The sequence below is a fragment of the Mandrillus leucophaeus genome, unplaced genomic scaffold (genome assembly GCF_000951045.1).
Source record: "Mandrillus leucophaeus isolate KB7577 unplaced genomic scaffold, Mleu.le_1.0 Scaffold32, whole genome shotgun sequence".
In the NCBI taxonomy this organism is placed as follows: domain Eukaryota; kingdom Metazoa; phylum Chordata; class Mammalia; order Primates; family Cercopithecidae; genus Mandrillus; species Mandrillus leucophaeus.
The window spans coordinates 814952-835651 of NW_012103365.1; the positions used below are offsets into that span (position 1 = coordinate 814952).

Genomic DNA, 20700 nt, shown 5'->3' on the forward strand with positions numbered 1-20700 from the left:
GATCTTGGCTCACTGCAACCTCTGCCTCCCAGGTCCAAGCAATTCTCTGCCTCAGCCTCCCGAGTAGCTGAGACTACAGGTGCATGCCACCACGCCCAGCTACTGTTTTTTATTTTTAGTAGAGATGGGGTTTCACCATGTGGCCAGGATCATCTCATTCTCTTGACCTCGTGATCCGCCTACCATGGCCTCTTAAAGTACTGGGACTACAGGTGTGAGCCACTGCGCCCAGCCTGTGCACTTTATTTCTATTATTACATTGTAATATATAATGAAATAACTATACAACTCACCATAATGTGGAATCAGTGGGAGCCCTGAGCTTGTTTTCCTGCAACTAGACAGTCCCATCTGGGGGTGATGAGAGACAGTGACAGATCATCAGGCATTAGATTCTCATAAGGAGCGCACAGACTAGCTCCCTTGCATGCACAGTTCACAATAGGGTTTGCTCTTATGAGAATCTAATGCTGCCTCTGATCTGACAGGAGGCAGAGCTCAGGCGGTAATGCTCACTGGCCTGCTGCTCACCTCCTGCTGTGGCTAGTTGCTAACAGACCAGGGTCCCGGTGGTCCCCATCTATGGCCCCGCGGCTGGGGATCCCTGGATTTCAGAGCCCCACTGTCTCTGATTCAGGAGGTCTGGGAGCAGCCTGGCAATCTGCATTTCTAACACGTCCCCAGGTGGTGCAGATGCCGCTGGGTGTGCTCCACACTTTGAGAGCTGCCGCTGTAGTCCACTCCTTCGTTTTACAGATGTGGAAACTGATCTCTAGGGAAGGGAGTTGCTGAACTTAGAGGACCCAGGTGCTGTGACAGTTGTTTCTTCTACTTCACTCTGCTGCCCCCCAGTGGCCATTTCAATATTGCCAGAAACCCGTTTTGGGCACCTGTCTGAAATGACGTTATTACGTAAATTCGGGTGTTAAAACATGAACCATTCTTGTTTTTTGTTACAGAGCTCCTTGTATAGTAGGTGACTTTATCATGTTCCTTACCGAAAGCAGTTGGAACGGCACATTTTACTATCATTAGGCAGGCATATTGCAATAAAATAATTATTAAAATGATCATAGAAATGTGCAGACAGGTGCAAGAGATAATTTTAAGGGGAAATACAGAAAAGCAAATTGTGCTTCTGTTCATATCACAACTCTGTAAAAACTACCTAGTGTCTCTATATTTATAAAGTATAAGAAGTCTTGGAAGCATATACACCCAATTGCTAATCACAGTTATTTTTATGAGGTAGGATGTTCAGGAGACTTTTACTTTCTTGAACTGTGAAGAGTTATTTTTGGCCGGGTGTGGTGGCTCATGCCTGTAATCCTAGCACTTTGGGAGACTGAGGCAGGCAGATCATACGAGGTCAGGAGTTCGAGACCACACTGGCCAACATGGTGAAACCCAGTCTCTACTAAAAATACAGAAATTAGCCTCATGTGGTGGTGAGTGCCTGTAATCCCAGCAACTCAGGAGACTGAGGCAGGAGAGTCACTTGAACCCGGAAGGTGGGGGTTGCAGTGTTGCAGTGAGCCAAGACCGCGCCATTATACTCCAGCCTGGGCGACGAGAGCAAAACTCTGTCTTAAGAGAAAAAAAAGTTATTTTTACACAGATTATAAATTATCTTGAAAAGGCCCCTGGCTATTTCATGAAAGGAAAACAGCCTATATATATGGATATAGAGTTCAAGGTCACCAGAGGACAATAGATGCTATAAGAGTGTGGTGGAGTTATAAAGGGAACAACATTTCTTTCTGACATGGATTAAGGTTGATTTAATAACAAATTAATATTTAAATGAAGCACACAGGGAATTTTCGGCACATGAAAGCCAAGGCCAGAGAAGGTGTCCTCCGTGTGGTGTCTCACTGTCTGGGCATGGCGGGAGCCTCTTTCCTTCCTCATTTCTGGGCCTGGAGGCTTTGATGGGACAAGGTCCAGGGAGGATGCTGTGGAGTCCTAATAGCCCTGGATGTGGTCAGAGGGAGCCACCGCCCTGCTTCCTGTCAACACTCATTCTCATTTTCTCTCCTTCCAGCTCAAAGCAGAACTCCTGGACATTGCCACAGAGAACCAGACGCTCAATGAGACCCTGGGTTCTTTGTCGGATGCGGTTGTAGGTCTGACCTACAGCCAACTGGAATCTCTCTCCCCCGAGGCTGTGCACGGAGCCATCTCCACCCTCAGCCAGGTCTCAGGTTGGGCCAAGAGCCAGGTCATCATCTTGTCTGCCAAATACTTGGCCCATGAGAAGGTCAGCTGGAGTTTTAAACTCTTCTTTATTTCCCCTGAGATGACCTAAGTGTATTAGTCCTCCCAGGCTGCCATAACAATATACTGTAGATTGAGTGGCATAAACAACATACATTTATTTCTCACAATAGTGGAGACTGGGAAGTCCAACATCAAGGTGTCACAAATGTAGGTTTTATTCTGAGGCCTCTTCTCTTGGCCTGTAGGTGGCCTCCATCTTGCTGTGTGCTCACCTGACCACATGAGAGCAAGCTCTCTGGTGTTTCCTCTTACAAGGAAACTAATACCATTGGATCAGGGCCCCACCTGACCATCATTATCTCATGACGTCATCTAACCCTTAAAGGCCTCACCTCCCAATACTATCACATTGGGGGTTAGGACTTTGACATACAGATTCTTGGGGGACACAAATATTTAATCCATAATAGTCATATACACACAGCAGGGGCAACCAATCAGTAAGAAGATGATGCTGAGGAGGACTGCCTGGGTTCAAATCCTCGCTTTGCCATTTACTAGCTCTGTGACACTGGGCAATTTGCTTACTTTTGCTTTGCCTCAGTTTCTCTATTTGTAAAATGTGGACAACAATAGCACTTACTGCTGGGCTACGTGGCTCACACCTGCAATTTCAGCACTTTGGGAGGCTGAGGTAGGAGGATCACCTGAGGCTAGGAGTTTGGGACCAGCCTGATCAATGTGGTGAAATCCCGTCTCTACTAAAAATACAAAAATTAGCTGGGCGTGGTGGTGCACGCCTGTAATCCCAGCTGCTCGGGAGGCTGAGGCAGGAGGATGGCTTGAACCTGGGAGGCGGAGGTTGCAGTGAGCAGAGATCGTGCCACTGCACTCCAGCCTGGGCAACAGAGCAAGACCCTGTCTCAAAAAATAAAATTAAACAACAACAACAATAACAAATCAGTAGCACTTACCCTGTAGCATTGCTGCAAATATTATGTGAGTTGGTACACATGAAGAAGCTAGACCACCAGGTGACACCACAGAGTATGAGCTCAAGGGGCGTTAGTCATCACTGAGTGGGATCAACGTGTGGGACTCATCCCAGGATTTTCCTGCCTGCTGTTGAGCTGCTATTAGGTTGATGCAAAAAGCAATCACAGTTTTTGCCATTACTTTGGGATTAGGGATGATGCTATTTTATTCCAATCTTGGGCTGCAGAGAAGGAACTGTCAGGCAGACAGTCCTCTTTGTTGGGGACAGGAGTCTTAATCTGTGTTCTAGCTGCTCCTGGGGTAGACAATGGACATTCTTTTGGGGACAATTAGTGTCCCTGGGTTGGGTCCAGTCCAGAGGGCTCCAAATCTGAGAGACTTGAGTTCTAAGCATTTTGGTGTCATCTTTTTTTGTTTGTTTGTTTGCTCTTGTCGCCCACGCTGGAGTGCAATGGCACAACCTCAGCTTACTGCAATCTCTGCCTCCCAGGTTCAAGCAATTCTCCTGCCTCAGCCTTCTGAGTAGCTGGGACTACAGGCACCCATCACCACACCCAGCTAATTTTTGTATTTTTAGCAGAGACGAGATTTTGCCATGTTGGCCAGGCTTGTCTCAAACTCCTGACCTCGTAATCCACCCACCTTGGCCTCCCAAAGTGCTGGGATTACAGGTGTGAGCCACTGCACCTGGCCTTTGGTGTCCTTCTCATTTAGTCCACACTCCTGGCCACTTCCCAGGATGCAAACTGGCTCACAAGGATTAGATTAGGACCCATTCCAATCAAATAATAATAACAAACATTTATTTATTTTTGGCTTCTGGATATTAATTTTAATTACTTTGAAACAACACAATTTACTATCAGATGTTTAACAAGCATCCATTATAATTGCTAAACTGTGAATTCAGTGTTAACTGTGTCTGACTAACTATACAAAACTCATCAATTTTTCTTTTGACGAAATGTAGTAGGCTGGGCGTGGTGCCTTATGCCTGTAATCCTAGCATTTTGGGAGGCCGAGATGAATGGATCACTTGAGGCTAGGAGCCCGAGACCAGCCTGGACAACATGGTGAAACCCTGTCTCTACTAAAAATAGAAAAATTAGCTGGGCATGATGGTGCACGCCTGTAATTCCAGCTGCTTCCAGGCCGAAGCAGGAGAATCGCTTGAACCCAGGAGGCAGAGGAGGTTGCAGTGAGCCGAGATCGTGCCACTGTACTCCAGACTGGGCTGGGCTACAGGGCAAGACTCTGTCTTAAAAAAAAAAAAAAAAAAAGTAGTAGAAATCTCAAAGAATAAAAGAGAGACTACTCCATAAAGGTCATGTTTACTAACTTAGCACCATAATTCCAGTGTTAGTACCTCCCATGCAGCTGGAAGGAGGATATGGGAAGAGGTGAAGATGTTGAAAATGTGAGGGGCTCCATTTTGCTTGCTCTAAAGCAAAATACCACAGTGTCTCATAAAGAAGAAAATCACTGAGGTTGGAAATGAAAACAAAAGCTTTTGATTCAGGTGGTAAAGGGGTTTAAGAGTTATAGAGTAGAATCCATGCACCCAGAAGGCAGTGCTGGAGTCGGCCTCAGGAACTGAGGGGTTTCTTCCCCTTTTTTTCTTTTTTGAGACAGGGTCTCTGTGTTGCCCAGGCTGGAGTGCAGTGGTCTGATCTTGGCTCACTTCAGCCTTGACCTCCCAGGCTCAGGTGATCCTCCCACCTCAGCCTCCTGAGTAGCTGGGACCACAGGGGTGTGCCACCATGCTGGGCTGAGTTTTTGTATTTTTTTGTAGAGATGGGATTTTGCAATGTTGCCCAGGCAGATCTCAAACTCCCGGGCTCAAGCAAACTACTCGCCTTGGCCGCCCAAAGAGCAGGAGTAGGGGATTTCTTCTTGGCATCCAAGTCTTTTTAAATTTCTTCAAGTTTTTAAAGCTAGGTTTGGTATGTCATGGTTCTGAGCCAGCTATATTTCAACCACATTCTCCAAAGTAAATCCAAGTGGGAACTGGAGCAGGATGTCGGTAGGGAGGGCGAGAGGGGGATGAAGGGCAGCTGTAGCTCCGAGGGCTGGTCCTAGCCTGCTTCCTCCATCGCGGGGCTAAGGGAGGGGGATGTGGAATAACAAACATTTACTGAACACTTACTATGTGCCAGGTTGTGTTCTAAGTGAGTTAATAATTTAATCCAACAATCCTCTGAAGTCAGTAGTGCTGTCATCTTCATTGTCCAGTTCATTCATGTGAGGTACAGAGTGTGTAAGAGAACTGGAAAAGGCCACATCAAAGTTACACAGCTGGGATTGAACCCAGGGCACCTGGCCTCAGAGGTGTCTTGTTTACCTCTGGCGGTCACTGTCTCCAGCATGGCACCATGACCAATGCCCACCCATTCCCACTTTCTGACTCAGGTACCGGGCCAGCCCATTCATCTGGTCTGTTCTAGCCTCATAGTGACTTTACGCTGAAGGCTTTGAATCCTTGTTTCTGGACCTCGATTGGGGCTCCATGGGTCCATCTTGACAGTCCTCTCTGAATTTGATTTTAGGGAGTTAGGGAGACTGTTGTGTTCCCTCCCAACCCAGGACAAAGTGGTTTGTTTCTTTTCTAATATCCAACTCTTCCTACTGAGGGGTGAGGCCACTTTTACTCAGAAGGCAAGAGGTCAAAAGGTCAAAAGGTCATGCCTTCTTTGAAGACAGCATGAGATCACCCATTATACACAGAATAACTGAAGGAACCCACTCAGCTGTCTTTTCATAGAACCAAAGCATGTCCTTAGTTATATGGAAAACTTTCTAGCATCTTCACTCTAAAGGAAAGAAAAAAACCCACGTATAATTTCTTTCTTTTCTTTTTTCTTTTTTTTTTTTGAGATGGAGTTTTGCTCTTGTTGCCCAGGCTGTAGTGCAATGGCACAGTCTCGGCTCACTGCAACCTTTGTCTCCTGAGTTCAAGCAATTCTCTTGCCTCAGCCTCCCAAGTAGCTGGGATTACAGGCACCTGCTACCACACTTGGCTAATTTTTGTATCTTTAGTAGAGATGGGGTTGTACCATGTTGACCAGGTTGGTCTTGAACTCCTGACCTCAGGTGATCCACCCGCCTTGGCCTCTCAAAGTACTGGGATTACAGGTGTGATCCACCACACCCGGCAAACTCTCTTTCTTGATTTGATAGAAGGAAGGAAGGCCTGTGGAGGCAGCATCTGTCTGGCTCACTGCTGTGCCCCTAAGGTCTCACCTATCCCAATACTTGGCACATAGATGGGCTGAGTGCATGTTGGAGAGGTGAAAGGCGGGAGCAGAGCCTGACTGTGCGGCTGCTCCTCTTCCAGGTGCTGTCTTTCTACAATGTCAGCCAGATGGGCGCGCTGCTGGCCGGGGTCAGCACCCAGGCCTTCTGCAGCATGAACTGCAAGGACCTCTCGCAGGTCCTGAGAAGTGCCGTTTCCCAGTACCTGTCTGACTTGTCACCTGCCCAGCAGCAAGGTATCCTCAGCAAGGTGAGAGGATGATGTCTGGTGCTCAGCCACATGTCATGGGGTGTGTTTTTGGGGTTTGGTGAGTGGGTGTGACTTTGGACCATGAACCCAGGGCTGGGATTGTCTCAGTCGTTGGTGTCTTGGCTCTGCCTTCTCCTGGTGGCACACCTTCCCTCCTTTCCAGACAGAGCCCTTCGGTCATGCTGTGATTCTTCCCAGAACCCTTTGTTCTCCCAGACAATCTAATCTGGAAGACTTTTCTTTTTTTTTTTTTTCTTTTTTTTGTTTTGAGACGGAGTCTTGCTCTGTCACCCAGGCCGTAGTGTAGTGGCGCGATCTTGGCTCACTGCAAGCTCCGCCTCCTGGGTTCACGCCATTCTCCTGCCTCAGCCCTCCAAGTAACTGGGACTACAGGTGCCCAACACCGCGCCCGGCGAATTTTTTGTGTTTTTAGTAGAGATGGGGTTTCACTATGTTGGCCAGGATGGTCTCCATCTCCAGATCTTGTGATCCACCCGCCTCGGTCTCCCAAAGTGCTGGGATTACAGGCTTGAGCCACAGCGCCTGGCCTAGAAGACTTTTCTTAAATCAGGTTTCCTGATCTTATAACACTTCAAGTTTTTTTTGTTTTTTTTTTTTGAGACAGTCTTTCTGTGTTGCCCAGGCTGGAGTACAGTGGTACGATCATAGCTCATCACAGTCTTCCGGGCTCAAGCAATCATCCTGCCTCAACTTCCTGAGTGGCTGGGACCACAGGCATGCATCACCATGCCTGGCTAATTTTTTAACTTTGTAGAGACATGGTCTTGCTATGTTGCCCAGGCTAGTCTTGAACTCCTGGCCTAAAGCCACCATGTTTGGCTAATTTATTCATTTCTCGTAGAGATGGAGTATTGCTGTATTGCCAGGCTGCCCAACTCCTGGCCTCAAATAATCCTTCTGCTTCAGCCTCCAAAAGTGCTGGGATTGCAGGTGTGAGCCACTGTGCCTGGCCTAAAATTTGTTTTTCAAATCTAAAAGTAAACCCCAAAGTTCTAGGGTGCATCTGAAAGCCCTTTTCATGGTCCACAGCCATGTCTGTATTCTGTTTTTTTGTTTGTTTGTTTAGATAGGGTCTTCCTCTATTACCCCAGTCAGCATGCAGTGGCATGATCTTGGTTCACTGCAGCCTCCACCTCCGGGGCTCAGGTGATCCTCCCACCTCAGCCTCCCAAGTAGCTGGGACTACAGACCTGTGCTGCTCACTAATTTTTGTGTTTTTTCTAGAGATGGGGTCTTGCCATGTTGCCTGGGCTGGTCTCAAACTCCTGGGCTCAAGTGATCCACCTGCCTCAGCCTCCTACAGTTCTGGGATTACAGGCGTGAGCCACCATGCCTGGCCCCTTTTTTACTTGTCAGGGAGTCTTTTGACATCTTGCCCTATCAGGTCTGTTCTGTCCAATGGCAAAATCTGTTAAGAAACCAAAACTTGGCCAGGTGCAGTGGCTCACGCCTATAATCCCAGCACTTTGGGAGGCCAAGGTGGGTAGATCACGAGGTTAGGAAATTGAGACCAGCCTGGCCAACATGGTGAAACCCCCTGTCTCTACTAAAAATACAAAAAATTAGCTGGGCGTGGTGGTGCACTCCTGTAGTCCTGGCTCTTCGGGAGGCTGAGGCAGAGAAATTGCTTGAACCCAGGAGGTGGAGATGTGGAGATTGCAGTGAGCCAAGATTGTGCCACTGAACTCCAGCCTGGCGACAGAGCCAGACTCCCATCTCAAAAAAAAAAAAAAAAAACAAAAAAACCCAAAAAACCTAAGGGGTTTGGCCTAAAACACCAACATCTTACAGATAGCAAGTAGCCCATACAGTTAAAGAAATAAAGAGCGTGAGTTGCATGGGTTTTGGAATCAGACAGACTTGGGCTTGAATCTCACTTACTGACTTTCAACTCATCACACTTGAAGTCTGTGTTTCCTCACCTGTGAAATGGGGATGATGCTACGCTCCACTTCCTAGGGTTGCTGAGCCAGTCTGATGGATTTTATTGCCTGTGTTGTAGTGTCCGGCCCTTCCTTAAAGCTCAATGCATTTTTTACAAGGTTGTTTTGATGCTTCTCACTTTTGGCAGATGGTGGAAGCTGGAGACACTGCCTCAGGCATTGTGGAGATACAAGGGGCTCTCTTTAAGGAAGTGTCTCTCTTTGATTTAAGGAGGCAACCTGGATTCAACTCTACAGTCCTGAAGGATAAGGAACTTGGAAGGAGCCAGGTACTGCCACGAAGCACAGATCGATCCTGTATTTCTGACTCTCTGTCTTGTGAGAATGAATGGTCTGTTTTAAAGTTAATTTGATAAAAGAAATTTATTTCTGTGTGATTAGTATAGGAGGCAGAATAGTATAGTGTTAAGAAGTTGGACAGGCTGAGGCAGGAGGATCGCTTGACGCCAGGAGTTTGAGACCAGCCTGGGCAACACAGCAAGACCCTGTCTCTACAAAAAGTTAAAAAATTAGCCAGGCGTGGTGATGCATGTCTGTGGTCCCAGCTACTCAGGAGGCTGAGGAAGGAGGATCACGTGAGCCTGGGAGTTCCACAATGCAGTGAGCTACGGTTATGCTACTACTACACTCCAGTCTGGGCAACAGAGCAAGACCCTGTCTCTTAAAAAAAAAGTTAGACAACACCTGAGCATGAATTCTGGCTCCCACTTATTTATTAGCCTTGGAGAAGGTCCTTATATGGCCTCAGTTTTCTCATGTGCAAAATGGGGATAATTTTGATAATAAAATGAGGGTCACTGTTATATGCCACGTGGGTTGTGCGCTATAAATATTTGCGGCTATTATGTGTGTTATTAAATGCTGTGAGCATTGAGGCCACTTGGGGGGATGGTGCTGTTGAAGTGGATGCTCTGCCTTAGTACCGTCCTTGACTTCCTTTGTATCCAGTCAATCTTCATTACATGCACTCAGGAAATGTTTATCAAGCACCGCCCAACAATGCGCCAGGCACCGCTCACAGTGCTGAGAGTGCAAAACTGAATGAAATCCCAGACACAAATCCCTGTCTGTTGCAGGGGCTCTTGCTCAGGGTCTCTCATGAGGCTGGATGATATCCCGGTTATCTATTGCTGTGTCACAAACCACCTCTAAATTTAGTAACAGTGGCAACTGTTTTATTTTATTTTGTTTTATTTTTTGAGACAGAGTCTCTCTCAGTCACCGAGGCTGGAGTGCAGTGGCACAATCTTGGCTCACTGTAACCTCCTCCTCCTCCCGAGTTCAAGCAATCCTCATGGCTCCGCCTCCTGAGTAGCTGGGATTACAAGCACACACCGTCATGCCAGGCTAATTTTTGTGTTTTTTATAGAGACAGAGTTTCACCATGTTGGCCAGGCTGGTGTTGAACTCTTGACCTCAAGTGAACTGCCCGCCTTGGCCTCCCAAAGTCTTGGGATTACAGGTGTGAACCAGGGCACCCGGCCAATAGTTTTATTTTGGAAAATACCTCCTGCCACCAAAGACTTCAAGATACTTTTGTCCCACTGAGCTGATGGGATTGCCATTTCCTGAGATGGGGAAAGACCGTGGGAGGGTCCCCGAATTTGACTCTGTGCCCAAGGAAATCTCTGGGGCCATAAATAGTGTCCAGAACTTCCCTCCATCACCCACTCCTTTTGCCTGGGCTTTTGTGCTGCTTTCTGGCTCTCAGCTACCATATCTAACGCTAGATCATAATTTATTCTGTTTGGGGAATGATGCCCAAAGTTTCAGAGTCTATAAAATAGACAAATGTAGTACTTGATTGCATCTGCAAGCTAGGGATTCTGTAAAATTATGTTCCTTAAAACAAATGACTCCCTTGTCTACTTGGCATTGTTCTAGAGTGCTCATTGGGGGGTGGTTTGAAGGGAGTGCATGCTGCTGGCTGCGGGTACTTTATTGCTGGTGCTTTCTAGCCCATCCTGGTCTATTCTGGGATGCCTGGTGTTCAGGACCTGGCAGGTGCACATGTAAGTAGGAGCCACAGGGAGTTCTCAACTGGTCAGCAGTTTTGTAAATCACAGGAAGTAAAACTCCAGCCTTGCCACCAACATCTTTGCCTCTCATCTGCCTCATGGGGCGCAGGGAATCACGTGGAGTGTGAGAACAGGGCTGTGGAATTACCTTGACGCTGGTTCAAATCCAGGCACTGCCACTTAGCGATGGTGTAGTCCTAGGTAACTCACATAGCCTGTTAAGCCTCCATTTCCCCATCTGTAAAATGGGATTGTGGAGCACCTGCCTGATGGGGCCTCACAGTGTTGGGCACACGCTGAGTGTGCCATCAGTGCTGTCGATCATTCTCTTCTCGCAGGCTCTGTTCCTGTATGAGCTTCTGTTAAAGACCACCAGAAGGCCTGAGGAGCTTTTGAGGTAGGAAAATGTAACTTGGCCTGGGTGCCGAACAGGCCCTTCAGAACCTTTTGCCAGAGCAGCCTACTTTCCCAGGAGGGAGAGTTAGGCAGTCACATCTGTAGCTTGTGTCTGATCATATCTGCCTTCTCTTGCTCTTTCTTTCCTCTCCTCCTCACCTCCTTCCTCTCCTGAGTCCCTTGTTTTGTTTTCTAGTGCTGGGCAGCTGGTCAAAGGCGTGACCTGCTCACACATTGATGCCATGAGCACTGACTTCTTTCTGGCCCATTTCCAGGATTTTCAGAACAACTTCGCCCTGCTTTCACCGTATCAGGTACCGTTAAAGCATTTTTCAGCTTCTAATTCTCACTCCCTACCCCAGTCACTGGGCCTGAATTAGCTGTGGCGTCTAAAGATCTTTATGCCAGAATTATTTAGACGCAAGTGATGACTTAGGGCCAAAGATTGAGCCAGGTTTTTTCCAGTTTCTTTTTAAACAGCTCCAAATACCCACATCTCTACAGCCAGAGTATCAACAGATTGGTTATTCCATACTCAAATTTGAACCTTAAAATATATTCATAAGGGATAGTATTTTGTGTGTTCGTAATTACGTTCTCGTGGGATGAAAGGTGATCCTCTAGCTAATATTCCAACATTTTCCAGGAGTAGCTGTGAATGCGAACAGTACTCTGAGAACATTTTCTTTCTCACTTAAAACTTCATTTTCCAAAAGATTATGGAGGCTATTTAACCCTTTGGGGAGATTAGAAGCAGTAACTGATGTTTTTTTTTTTTTTGAGACAGAGTCTTGCCCTGTCACCCAGGCTGCAGTAGAGTGGCACGATCATGGTTTACTGCAGCCTCAACCTCCTGGGCTCAAGAGATCCTCCCGCCTCAGCTTCTTGAGTAGCTGGGACTAAAGGCACACACCACCATGCCTGGCTAATTTATTTATTTTTTTGTAGAGATAGGGTTTTGATATGTTGCCCAGGTTGGTCTCAAATTCCTAGGCTCAAGTGATCCTCCTGCCTCAGCCTCTCAAAGTGCTGGGATGACAGGCATGAACCACTGCACCCAGCCAGTGACTGATTTTTCACAGGGTCTAAGCTAGTAAACACAGGCCTTGCAGCATTTGAACTTTTGGTGTGAACCGTTGGCTTACAGACTCCTGTAATGGATAGAAAAAGCACCTTCTCAACTCTGGCCTTGCATTTCAGACTAGAATGAAGAATTTCCAAAGAGGAAATTATCTCCCAGGAAATCAGGAAGCATAGAGTGCTTGCTGTATAATCCTTCAAGATCATTAGAGGAATATGCAAAGTTTTAATGAAGCTCTCTCATTCCCTTGGGCTGTTAATTCTGTTAGTGATTCTCAAAGTTGAGCTTGCATCAGCATTGTCTGGAAGGCTGTAAAAACACAAATTGGAGGCCCCACTCCCAGAGTTTTACATATAGTAGGTAAGGGGTGAGGCCTGAGACTTTGCATTTCTAATCGGTTTGCTAGTACAAACCACTGAACTATATTAAAAGACCTGCCCAGGTGGGCAAGCCAATAACTGAGCAAATGGATGGAGGCCAGACCTGCTTTGAGGAAGACCTACATGTTCGAGCAGGAAGAGTTACCCCAGTGAAGGTGCTTTCCTAGGCTTCGAGCTCTCAGACCCTTCACATACCAGTTAATTAGATAATTTGCCTTTCTCATTTATATTGTTACTAAAAACACATTATTATTATTATTATTATTATTATTATTATTATTATTATTGAGACAGGACCTTGCTCTGTTGCCCAGGCTGGAATGCAGTGGCTCAATCTTGGCTCACTGCAACCTCCGCCCCTGGGTCCAAGTGATTCTCCTGCCTCAGTCTCCTGAATAGCTGGGATTCTAGGTGCCCACCACCATACTTGGCTAATTTTTGTCTTTTCAGTAGGGATGGGGTTTCACCATGTTGGCCAGGCTGGTCTCAAACTCCTGACCTCCAACGATCCACCAGCCTCAGCCTCCTAAAGTGCTGGGATTACAGGCATGAGCCACCATGCCCATCCTGAAAACACATAATTATTACAAAAAAAACCAAAAACAAAAACAAAAAACCACAATACAGAGAAAGTAAAATTCCCCCAAATTTTCCCCAGAGCAGTTGTTCTCAACAGAGTACTGTTTTGCCCTCTTAGGGGACTTTTGGCCCATGTCTGCAAACACTTTTGGTTGTCACAACTGGAGCAGAGCTATTGGCATCTAGTGGGTAGAGGCCAGGGGTGGTGTTCAACATCCTACAATGCGTAGGACAGCACCGGTACACAGAGGTATCTGGTCCAAAATGTCAATAATACTGAGGTGAGCAACCGTGTTTCAGAGGTAACTATAAAGAACAATTTGCTATCATTTTTGAGAGTTTTCTTTTACATATAAAATATAGGCCAGGCGCAATGACTCATGCCTGCAATTCTAGCACTTTGGGAGGCTGAGGTGGGAGGTTCATTTGAGGACAGGACTTTGAAACCAACCTGGGAAACATATAGCAAGACTAACTGTACAAAAAGTACAAAAATTAGCCAAATGTGGTAGCACACGCCTGTAGTCCTAGCTACTTGGGAAACTGAGGCAGGAGGATCACTTGAACCCAGGAGTTCAAGGCAGCAGTGAGCTATGATCGAGTCACTGCATTTCAGCCTGTGTGATAGAGTGAGACTCTAACTCTAAACCAAATTTAAAAAAACTTATCTATTTACATGTAATATAAAAACCACAAGTGGGCTGGGCATAGTGGCTCACGCCACTTTAGGAGGCCGAGATGGTGGATCACTTGAGGTCAGGAGTTCGAAACCAGCCTGGCCAACTTGGTGAAACCCCATCTCTACTAAAAATACAAAAAACAAACAAACAAACAAAAAAAATTAGCCATGCATGGTGGCTGGTGCCTGTAATCCCAGCTACTTGGGAGGCTGATGCAGGACAATTGCTTGAACCAGGAAGGCGGAGGTTGCAGTGAGCTGAGATTACGCCACTGTACCAGTGGGTGACAGAGTGAGACTCTGCCTCAAAAAAAAAAACAAAAAAACCACAAGTGAGTTCATACTATACACACTGTTCTGTTTATATATATAGCTAAGATATATATATATAGATATGTAACTATATATATAACGATATATATAGTTAAGCTGTGTATAACTATATAATTAAATATAACTATATATAGTTAAATATAACTGTATAACTATATGTGTAGTTAAGCTATATATATAGTTTAACAGAATAGTGTGTACAATATGAGCTCATTTGTGGTTTTTACATTATAATATAACTATATATGTATATGCACATGCATAAAATAGCACAGACATCATTTAATGTTCATATATATAAATCTACCTTATTTAAAACAAAGTAGGTGCACTATTCCATTGTATGTATATACCATAATCTACTTAACCAATCCCCTGCTGAGGAATATTAAAATTATATCTCCCTTTCTTGCAGATATAAAACAATTGCGATGAGCATCACACTTAAATGTCTGTGTTCATGTTTGTTATTACAATTTTCTCATCCATAAACTGGGCAGAGTAGTGGTACCTACATCATAGGGTTCTGTATTGCATAAGTGAACACATACGAAGCACTTAGAATAGTGCCTGGCACACGGAAAGCACTACTTGTGTTTATTCTTCTTCTTACTGCACTAAATCCCCAGACCTGCTTAATCTTTCAGGTTAATTGTTTGGCGTGGAAATACTGGGAAGTTTCCAGGTTGTCTATGCCACCTTTCCTCTTGGCTGCACTCCCGTAAGTGAACATCAGCCCCCACTTTCTGGCTCAGCAGTAAGATCGGTGGGAATCACTGAAGTCAAAGTGATTCTCTCCCCACTGGGTTTTCTTGAGGAACTAGAGGCAGAGTGGAGCGTGCCTTAGACAGTTAAGCCCTTGAGATCCAGGATTTCAATTCTGAGTATCATATAGACATTTCAGACAGACCTTCTTGCTTTTCATGTTATGTAAAAACCAAGCCAAAGCAACCGAAGCCTGACTGGATGTCAGTAAGGCAGGTCCCATCTGGCCTGGCTTTGTGGCTGTGCCAGGCTTCAGGGGAATCAGGGCTGATGGGAGTAGTAGGTGTTTCTCCTGGCATGTGTGAGCTTTCAGGCCTGCAGGGTAGCCCTGCTTTTCAAACATGATCTGGACATTGTTTCTCTCCTTTTCTCCTTCTTTATTTCTTTCTACCTTATTTTGCTTTTATTGTCTTCATTCATTCAAAAAAAAAATTCATTGAGTACTTGCTGTATGCTAGTTCTCAGATAGCTAAATTTTCTATCTGAAAATTTAGAAATTCCTATTAGTTTATCAGACCTTATAATCTCATGGTGGGAGAGGGAATAGACAAACATGAAGCCAATTATAGTATCAGGTTGATATTTGGTTGAAAGCAACAGAACTGAAACTGAAACTGGATTATGCAATAAAAGGGAATTTTTGGTTCAGGTAACTGGAAAGTTGAGAGGGACTTCAGGCATGGCTGGATCTAGGGGTTCAAATGATGTCATTTGTCTCTTGTCCCAGCTTATCTCTGCTGGCTTCACTATCAGGCAAGTTCTTTCTCTGTGGAAACCCTGGCAGATCTAAGGTTAAATTTTCCCAGCTTCATATTCAGGGAAAAGAGAAAAACATTCTCTTCCCATCGTTCTCAATACATGTCTTGGGTTTGACTCTCATTGACCTTAATTGGGCGAATTTGTTTTCCTTGAACCAATCAGTGAGGTTGGGAGGATGGGTAACTTTGACTGACTTTAATCTGTATTGCACCCCTGGGGCTGGAGAGAAACCATAAGGTCTTAGAGTGAGAGAGATGGTTTTCTGAGAAAAACCAGGTGCTTTCCTAGAAAGCCAGGTGCTGTTCTACACCTCTGTTAGCACAGAGGTGTAAGAACATGTTTCAGGGAAGATGTTGAATCTGGTTTTCGAACAGTCAAGTGGTGGGGTTGAGTAGGCCAGATGGGTTTCAGGCAGCCTTTCTCAACTTTTTTATTGCTTTCCAAAGGAGAGGCAAAGGAGAGGGATAATGAGCACTGGGCACAGAGGAGAGAATATCACCTATAGACTGGAGAGACAGAGGAGACTGAACTAGTGCTAGATCAAGAGTTTAAGATGGACATTCCAGGCAGTGGAATGGGGATGTCCGGTTCAGCAGTGGGTAAGAAAAGCAAATCACTCTGGGAACACATGGGGGTATATCTGCGGAGTAGATAGGGGAGAGAAGGCCAGAGAAGTAAGGAACATCAGATCATGGGGGCTTTGTGAAGTGAGGAGTTTCACTCATATTCTGTGTGCAGCCATCAGATTTATATTTCAGAATGATCATAGCCACTACCCACATGGAGGACAGAATGCAGGGAGGATGAATGGAAAGAAGGGAGACAGCTGAAGATTATTTCAGTAACCCAGATCTTGGCATGGCATTTCTTCCACTCATTCATGTCTCAGCTCAAATGGAACTGCCTTAGAAGGGGCTCGTTTGATTATCCCCATTGTCATTCTCTTTTACAGAGCCATTTTATTTTCTTCCTTACATTAATTAATTAATTACTTTTTGAGAGTCTCCCTCTGTCACCCAGGCTAGAGGGCAGTGGTGTAATCTTGGCTCATTGCAACCTCCGCCACCTGAGTTCAAGAGATTCTCCTACCTCAGCCTCCCCAGTAGCTGGGATTACAGGTGTGTGTCACCACACCTGACTGATTTTTGTATTTTTTGGTAGAGACAGGGTTTCACCATGATGGCCAGGCTGGTCTCAAACTCCTGACCTCAGGTGATCTGCTTGCCTTGGCCTCCCAAGTGCTGGGATTACAGGCGTGAGCCACTGTGCCTGCCTTCTTCCTTGCATTTATTAATAGCTGAAATGACCTGTTTTATTCATTGGTTTCTGTGTTTCTTCTCTCTACTAGAATTAAGCACCATGAATGCAGAACCACTTGTGTCTTGTTCATTGTTATATTTGGTGCCTAGAATAGTGCCTGACTTACTGTAGATGTTTTGTAGATATTTGCTGGATGAATGAAGAAATAAATAAGACAGTGGTACTGGGAATGGAGAAGTAAGAATAGATTTTTGTTGTTGTTGTTTTGAGACAGGGTCTCATTCTGTCACCCAGGTTGGAGTGCAGTGGTGCGATCTCAGCTCACTGCAACCTCTGCCTCCCAGGTTCAAGTGATTCTTCCACTTCAGCCTCTGGAGTAGTCGAAACCCCAGGTCCATGCCACCATGCCCAGCTAATTTTTTGTATTTTTGGTAGAGATAGGATTTCACCGTGTTGCTCAGGCTGGTCTCAAACTCCTGATCTCAGGTGATCCACCCACCTTGGCTTCCCAAAGTGCTGGGATTATAGGTGTGAGCTACCACACCCAGCCGGAAGTAAGAACAGATTGGGATAATACTAAGGAGATAGCAATAACAGGCTTGGGACAAAGAAAGAAAGGAATGTGGGATAGCACAGAGGTGGAAGAACATGTTTGGGAGAAGATGTTGAATCTGGTTTTGGAACAGTCGAGTGGTGGGGTTGAGTAGGCCGGATGGGTTTCATGCAGCTTTTCTCAACTTTTATTATTGCCTTCCAAAGGAGAAAATTTTAATTTCTCCTGAATGAAAGAAATTATACACTGAGGAAAAATATTCTGAGTAGGAATGAGTTTCAGTGGGTCACAGATCATAACAGTCTTTTTTATCCCCCATCCAAACCAGTTTCTCCTTTTTGAGGGTGACCTTGACCCTGTTGAGAATACATGGTCAAGAGCTGAAGGATCAAGAGCTGAAGGCAGAGTTCTGGACTGGAGATGACAGAATTTCTCTTTCCACTCTTTTTCTTATCTTTCTTTCTCACTTTCTACTTATTCTCTCTCCTCTTTGTCTCTTTTTTCATCTACTTTTTCCTTTCTTTTTCATCTCCCCTCAACCAGTCCATCAATCAACATGTTTATTTATGGAGAACCCATTATCTGATCAATGCTCTGGGGCATAGAAGAGGAGCATGATGGGAAGTTTGTTCCCACCCATAGAAGAGGGTCATGATGGGAAATTTGCTCCCACCCATAGAAGACAGCATGATGAGAAGTTTGTTGCCCATTCATAGAAGAGATAGCATGATGGGAAGTTTGTTCCCACCCATAGAAGAGGAGCATGATGGGTGGGAGACTTGCTACCTGCTGCAGGGAGCCAAAGCATCACTGGGGAGAACAAACATTTAAAGAATGTCTTTGGGATGAGCTCTTGGGCATGTGGACCCTGATTTTAGGGGTCAACAGGAGCAGCCACGTGTTCCTCCTCTTGTTCTCCACATCCCTCTCCAGGGCCCGCTACCTGGCTTCTGTCCCAGCCTCCCAGTGTGTGCCCTTTCTGATCAGCCTGGGGAAGAGCTGGTTGGATTCCTTGGTTTTAGATTCCCACAAAAAGACTTCAGTCCTCAGGAAAGTGCAGCAGTGCCTGGTAAGAAAACTCTTCTTGGGCATTCCCTCCCTCTGGGTGTCTGTGGCCATCTTGGGGAGCCCTGTGAGGGATCTGGCTGGGATCTTGAGCCTGCTCTGATGGCCAGAAGTCTGACTTGTGGGTCTTGAAGCTTACTCTAAAGCTGCTGGTTGGAACAATCTTGGCCATTGGTTCTGGAGACTTCTGCTGCAGGGTCCAAAGGAGGGGAGGCTACTCTGGAGGAATGGAAAGAGCACAGTACCCAGAGACTGGGTGCCAGTGATTGGTTATGTGGCTTTGGGCGAATCACCTTTCCTCCCTGAGCCTCAGTCTTCTCATCTGTAAGGTGGGGGTAATAGCACATCCCCCATAGAGTATTTTTTTTTTGGGGGGGCAGAGTCTCACTCTGTCACCCAGGCTGGAGTGCAGTGGCGCGATCTCAGCTCACTGCAACCTCTGCCTCCCAGGTTTGAGCGATTCTCCTGCCTCAGCCTCCCAAGTAGCTGGGAATACAGGTGTGTACCACTATACCCGGCTATTTTTTGTATTTTCAGTAGAGACAGGGTTTCATCATGTTGGCCAGGATTGTCTCAAACTCCTGACATCAGGTGATCCACCCACCTCGGCCTCCCAAAGTGTTGGGATTACAGATGTGAGCCACTGTACCCAGCTTCCTCATAGGGTATTGAGAGCATGACATGGGCAATGTGTTATTTAATGTAAAGGCTCAAAGGCCAGACTGTCTGGGTGTGAATCCTAGCCTTGCCACTAGCTGGCAGTTTCTTTTTCTTTAAAAAATGGATAATAGTAGTACTTACTCCTTACAGTTACTTTGAAGATGACTAAATTGAGACCCGTAGATACTCAGGACAGTGCACATAGGAAACACACAATAAATGTCAACAATTTTTGTCATTTTGCAAAAGTGCAAAAGAGCTTTGAAGGCTTTCAAGTGGCACACAGACTTTGAAGTGCTGTTTTCGTTGTTGTGGTGCTAATAGTATAATGGTGGTTGAACTCTGGAATATTCTTAGAGCAGTAACAATGACAGTAGTGCTCAATTACTGAGTGCTCCTGGTGTGCCAAGCCAGGGTTTTCCAGATTTCTGAGGCCTGCATCCCTGGGGAAGATCAGGTCCCCTTCCATCTCTAGGAATCTGTGGCAGGTAGGCAATTCAGATCCTGGAGTCTTTAAGAAGTTTGGGATTGGAACTTTTTTTTTTTTTTTTTTCTCTTTTTTGAGACAGAGTTTTCCTCTGTCACCCAGGCTGGAGTGCAATGGCATGATCATCTCGGCTCACTGCAACCTCCACCTCCCGGGTTCAAGTGATTCTTGTGCCTCAGCCTCCTGACTAGCTGGGACTACAGCCATGCGCCACGACGCCAGGCCAATTTTTGTATTTTTAGTATAGATGGGGTTTCACCATGTTGGCCAGCCTGACTTTGAACCCCTGGCCTCAAATGATCTGCCTGCCTCGGCCTCCCAGAGTGCTAGGATTATAGGTGTCAGCCACAGTGCCCACCTCACAGGATATATTTCTAATGGTTCATGATCTTATGCTCTGCTGGAACTGCCCATTGGCTCCACTTTTTGGGTTTAGGACAACTCCATTGCCGATGAGTACACTGTGGACATCATGGGGAACCTGCTGTGTCACTTGCCCGCAGCCATCATCGACAGGGGGATCTCCCCCAGGGCCTGGGCAACTGCTCTACACGGCCTCAGAGACTGTCCAGACCTCAACCCCAAGCAAAAAGCTGCAGTGAGGCTCAAGCTCCTGGGACAGTACGGGTGAGGAGTGGCTGGGCTTGGCTTTTGGGGCTGTGGTATGCTCTGTGGAGGGACACTCAACCTTGGCTTTCCTGCCCTGCAAACAGAGTCTCTGGCTTAGGATGAGATAAAATTATTAGGCTTATTTTGGAAATGTGACCTTTCTTCTTTTGGCTTCAGATTTTTTTTTTTTTTTTTTTTTTTTGAGACGGAGTCTCACTCTGTGGCCAGGTTGGAGTGCAGTGGTGCAACCTTGGCTCACTGCAACCTCTGACTCCCTGGTTCAAGCGATTCTCCTGCCTCAGCCTCCCGAGTAGCTGGGATTACAGGCATGTGCCACCACGCCCAGCTAATTTTTGTATTTTTAGGAGGGACAGGGCTTCACCACGTTGGCCAG

General features: G+C 46.0%; 1 protein-coding gene across 3 annotated transcripts in view; it reads left to right on the forward strand.

The window, feature by feature from the left end:
* OTOA (otoancorin) overlaps positions 1–20700 on the forward strand; it is an 80798-nt gene that overhangs the window by 28406 nt on the left and 31692 nt on the right. For all 3 annotated transcript variants that reach the window (XM_011987924.1, XM_011987925.1, XM_011987926.1), the window contains 8 exons: positions 2045–2260; positions 6551–6718; positions 8811–8951; positions 11039–11097; positions 11293–11410; positions 14796–14869; positions 18419–18554; positions 20134–20324. In XM_011987924.1, coding sequence (XP_011843314.1) covers positions 2045–2260; positions 6551–6718; positions 8811–8951; positions 11039–11097; positions 11293–11410; positions 14796–14869; positions 18419–18554; positions 20134–20324 — 1103 coding nt within the window. The remainder of the gene's footprint in view (positions 1–2044; positions 2261–6550; positions 6719–8810; positions 8952–11038; positions 11098–11292; positions 11411–14795; positions 14870–18418; positions 18555–20133; positions 20325–20700) is intronic.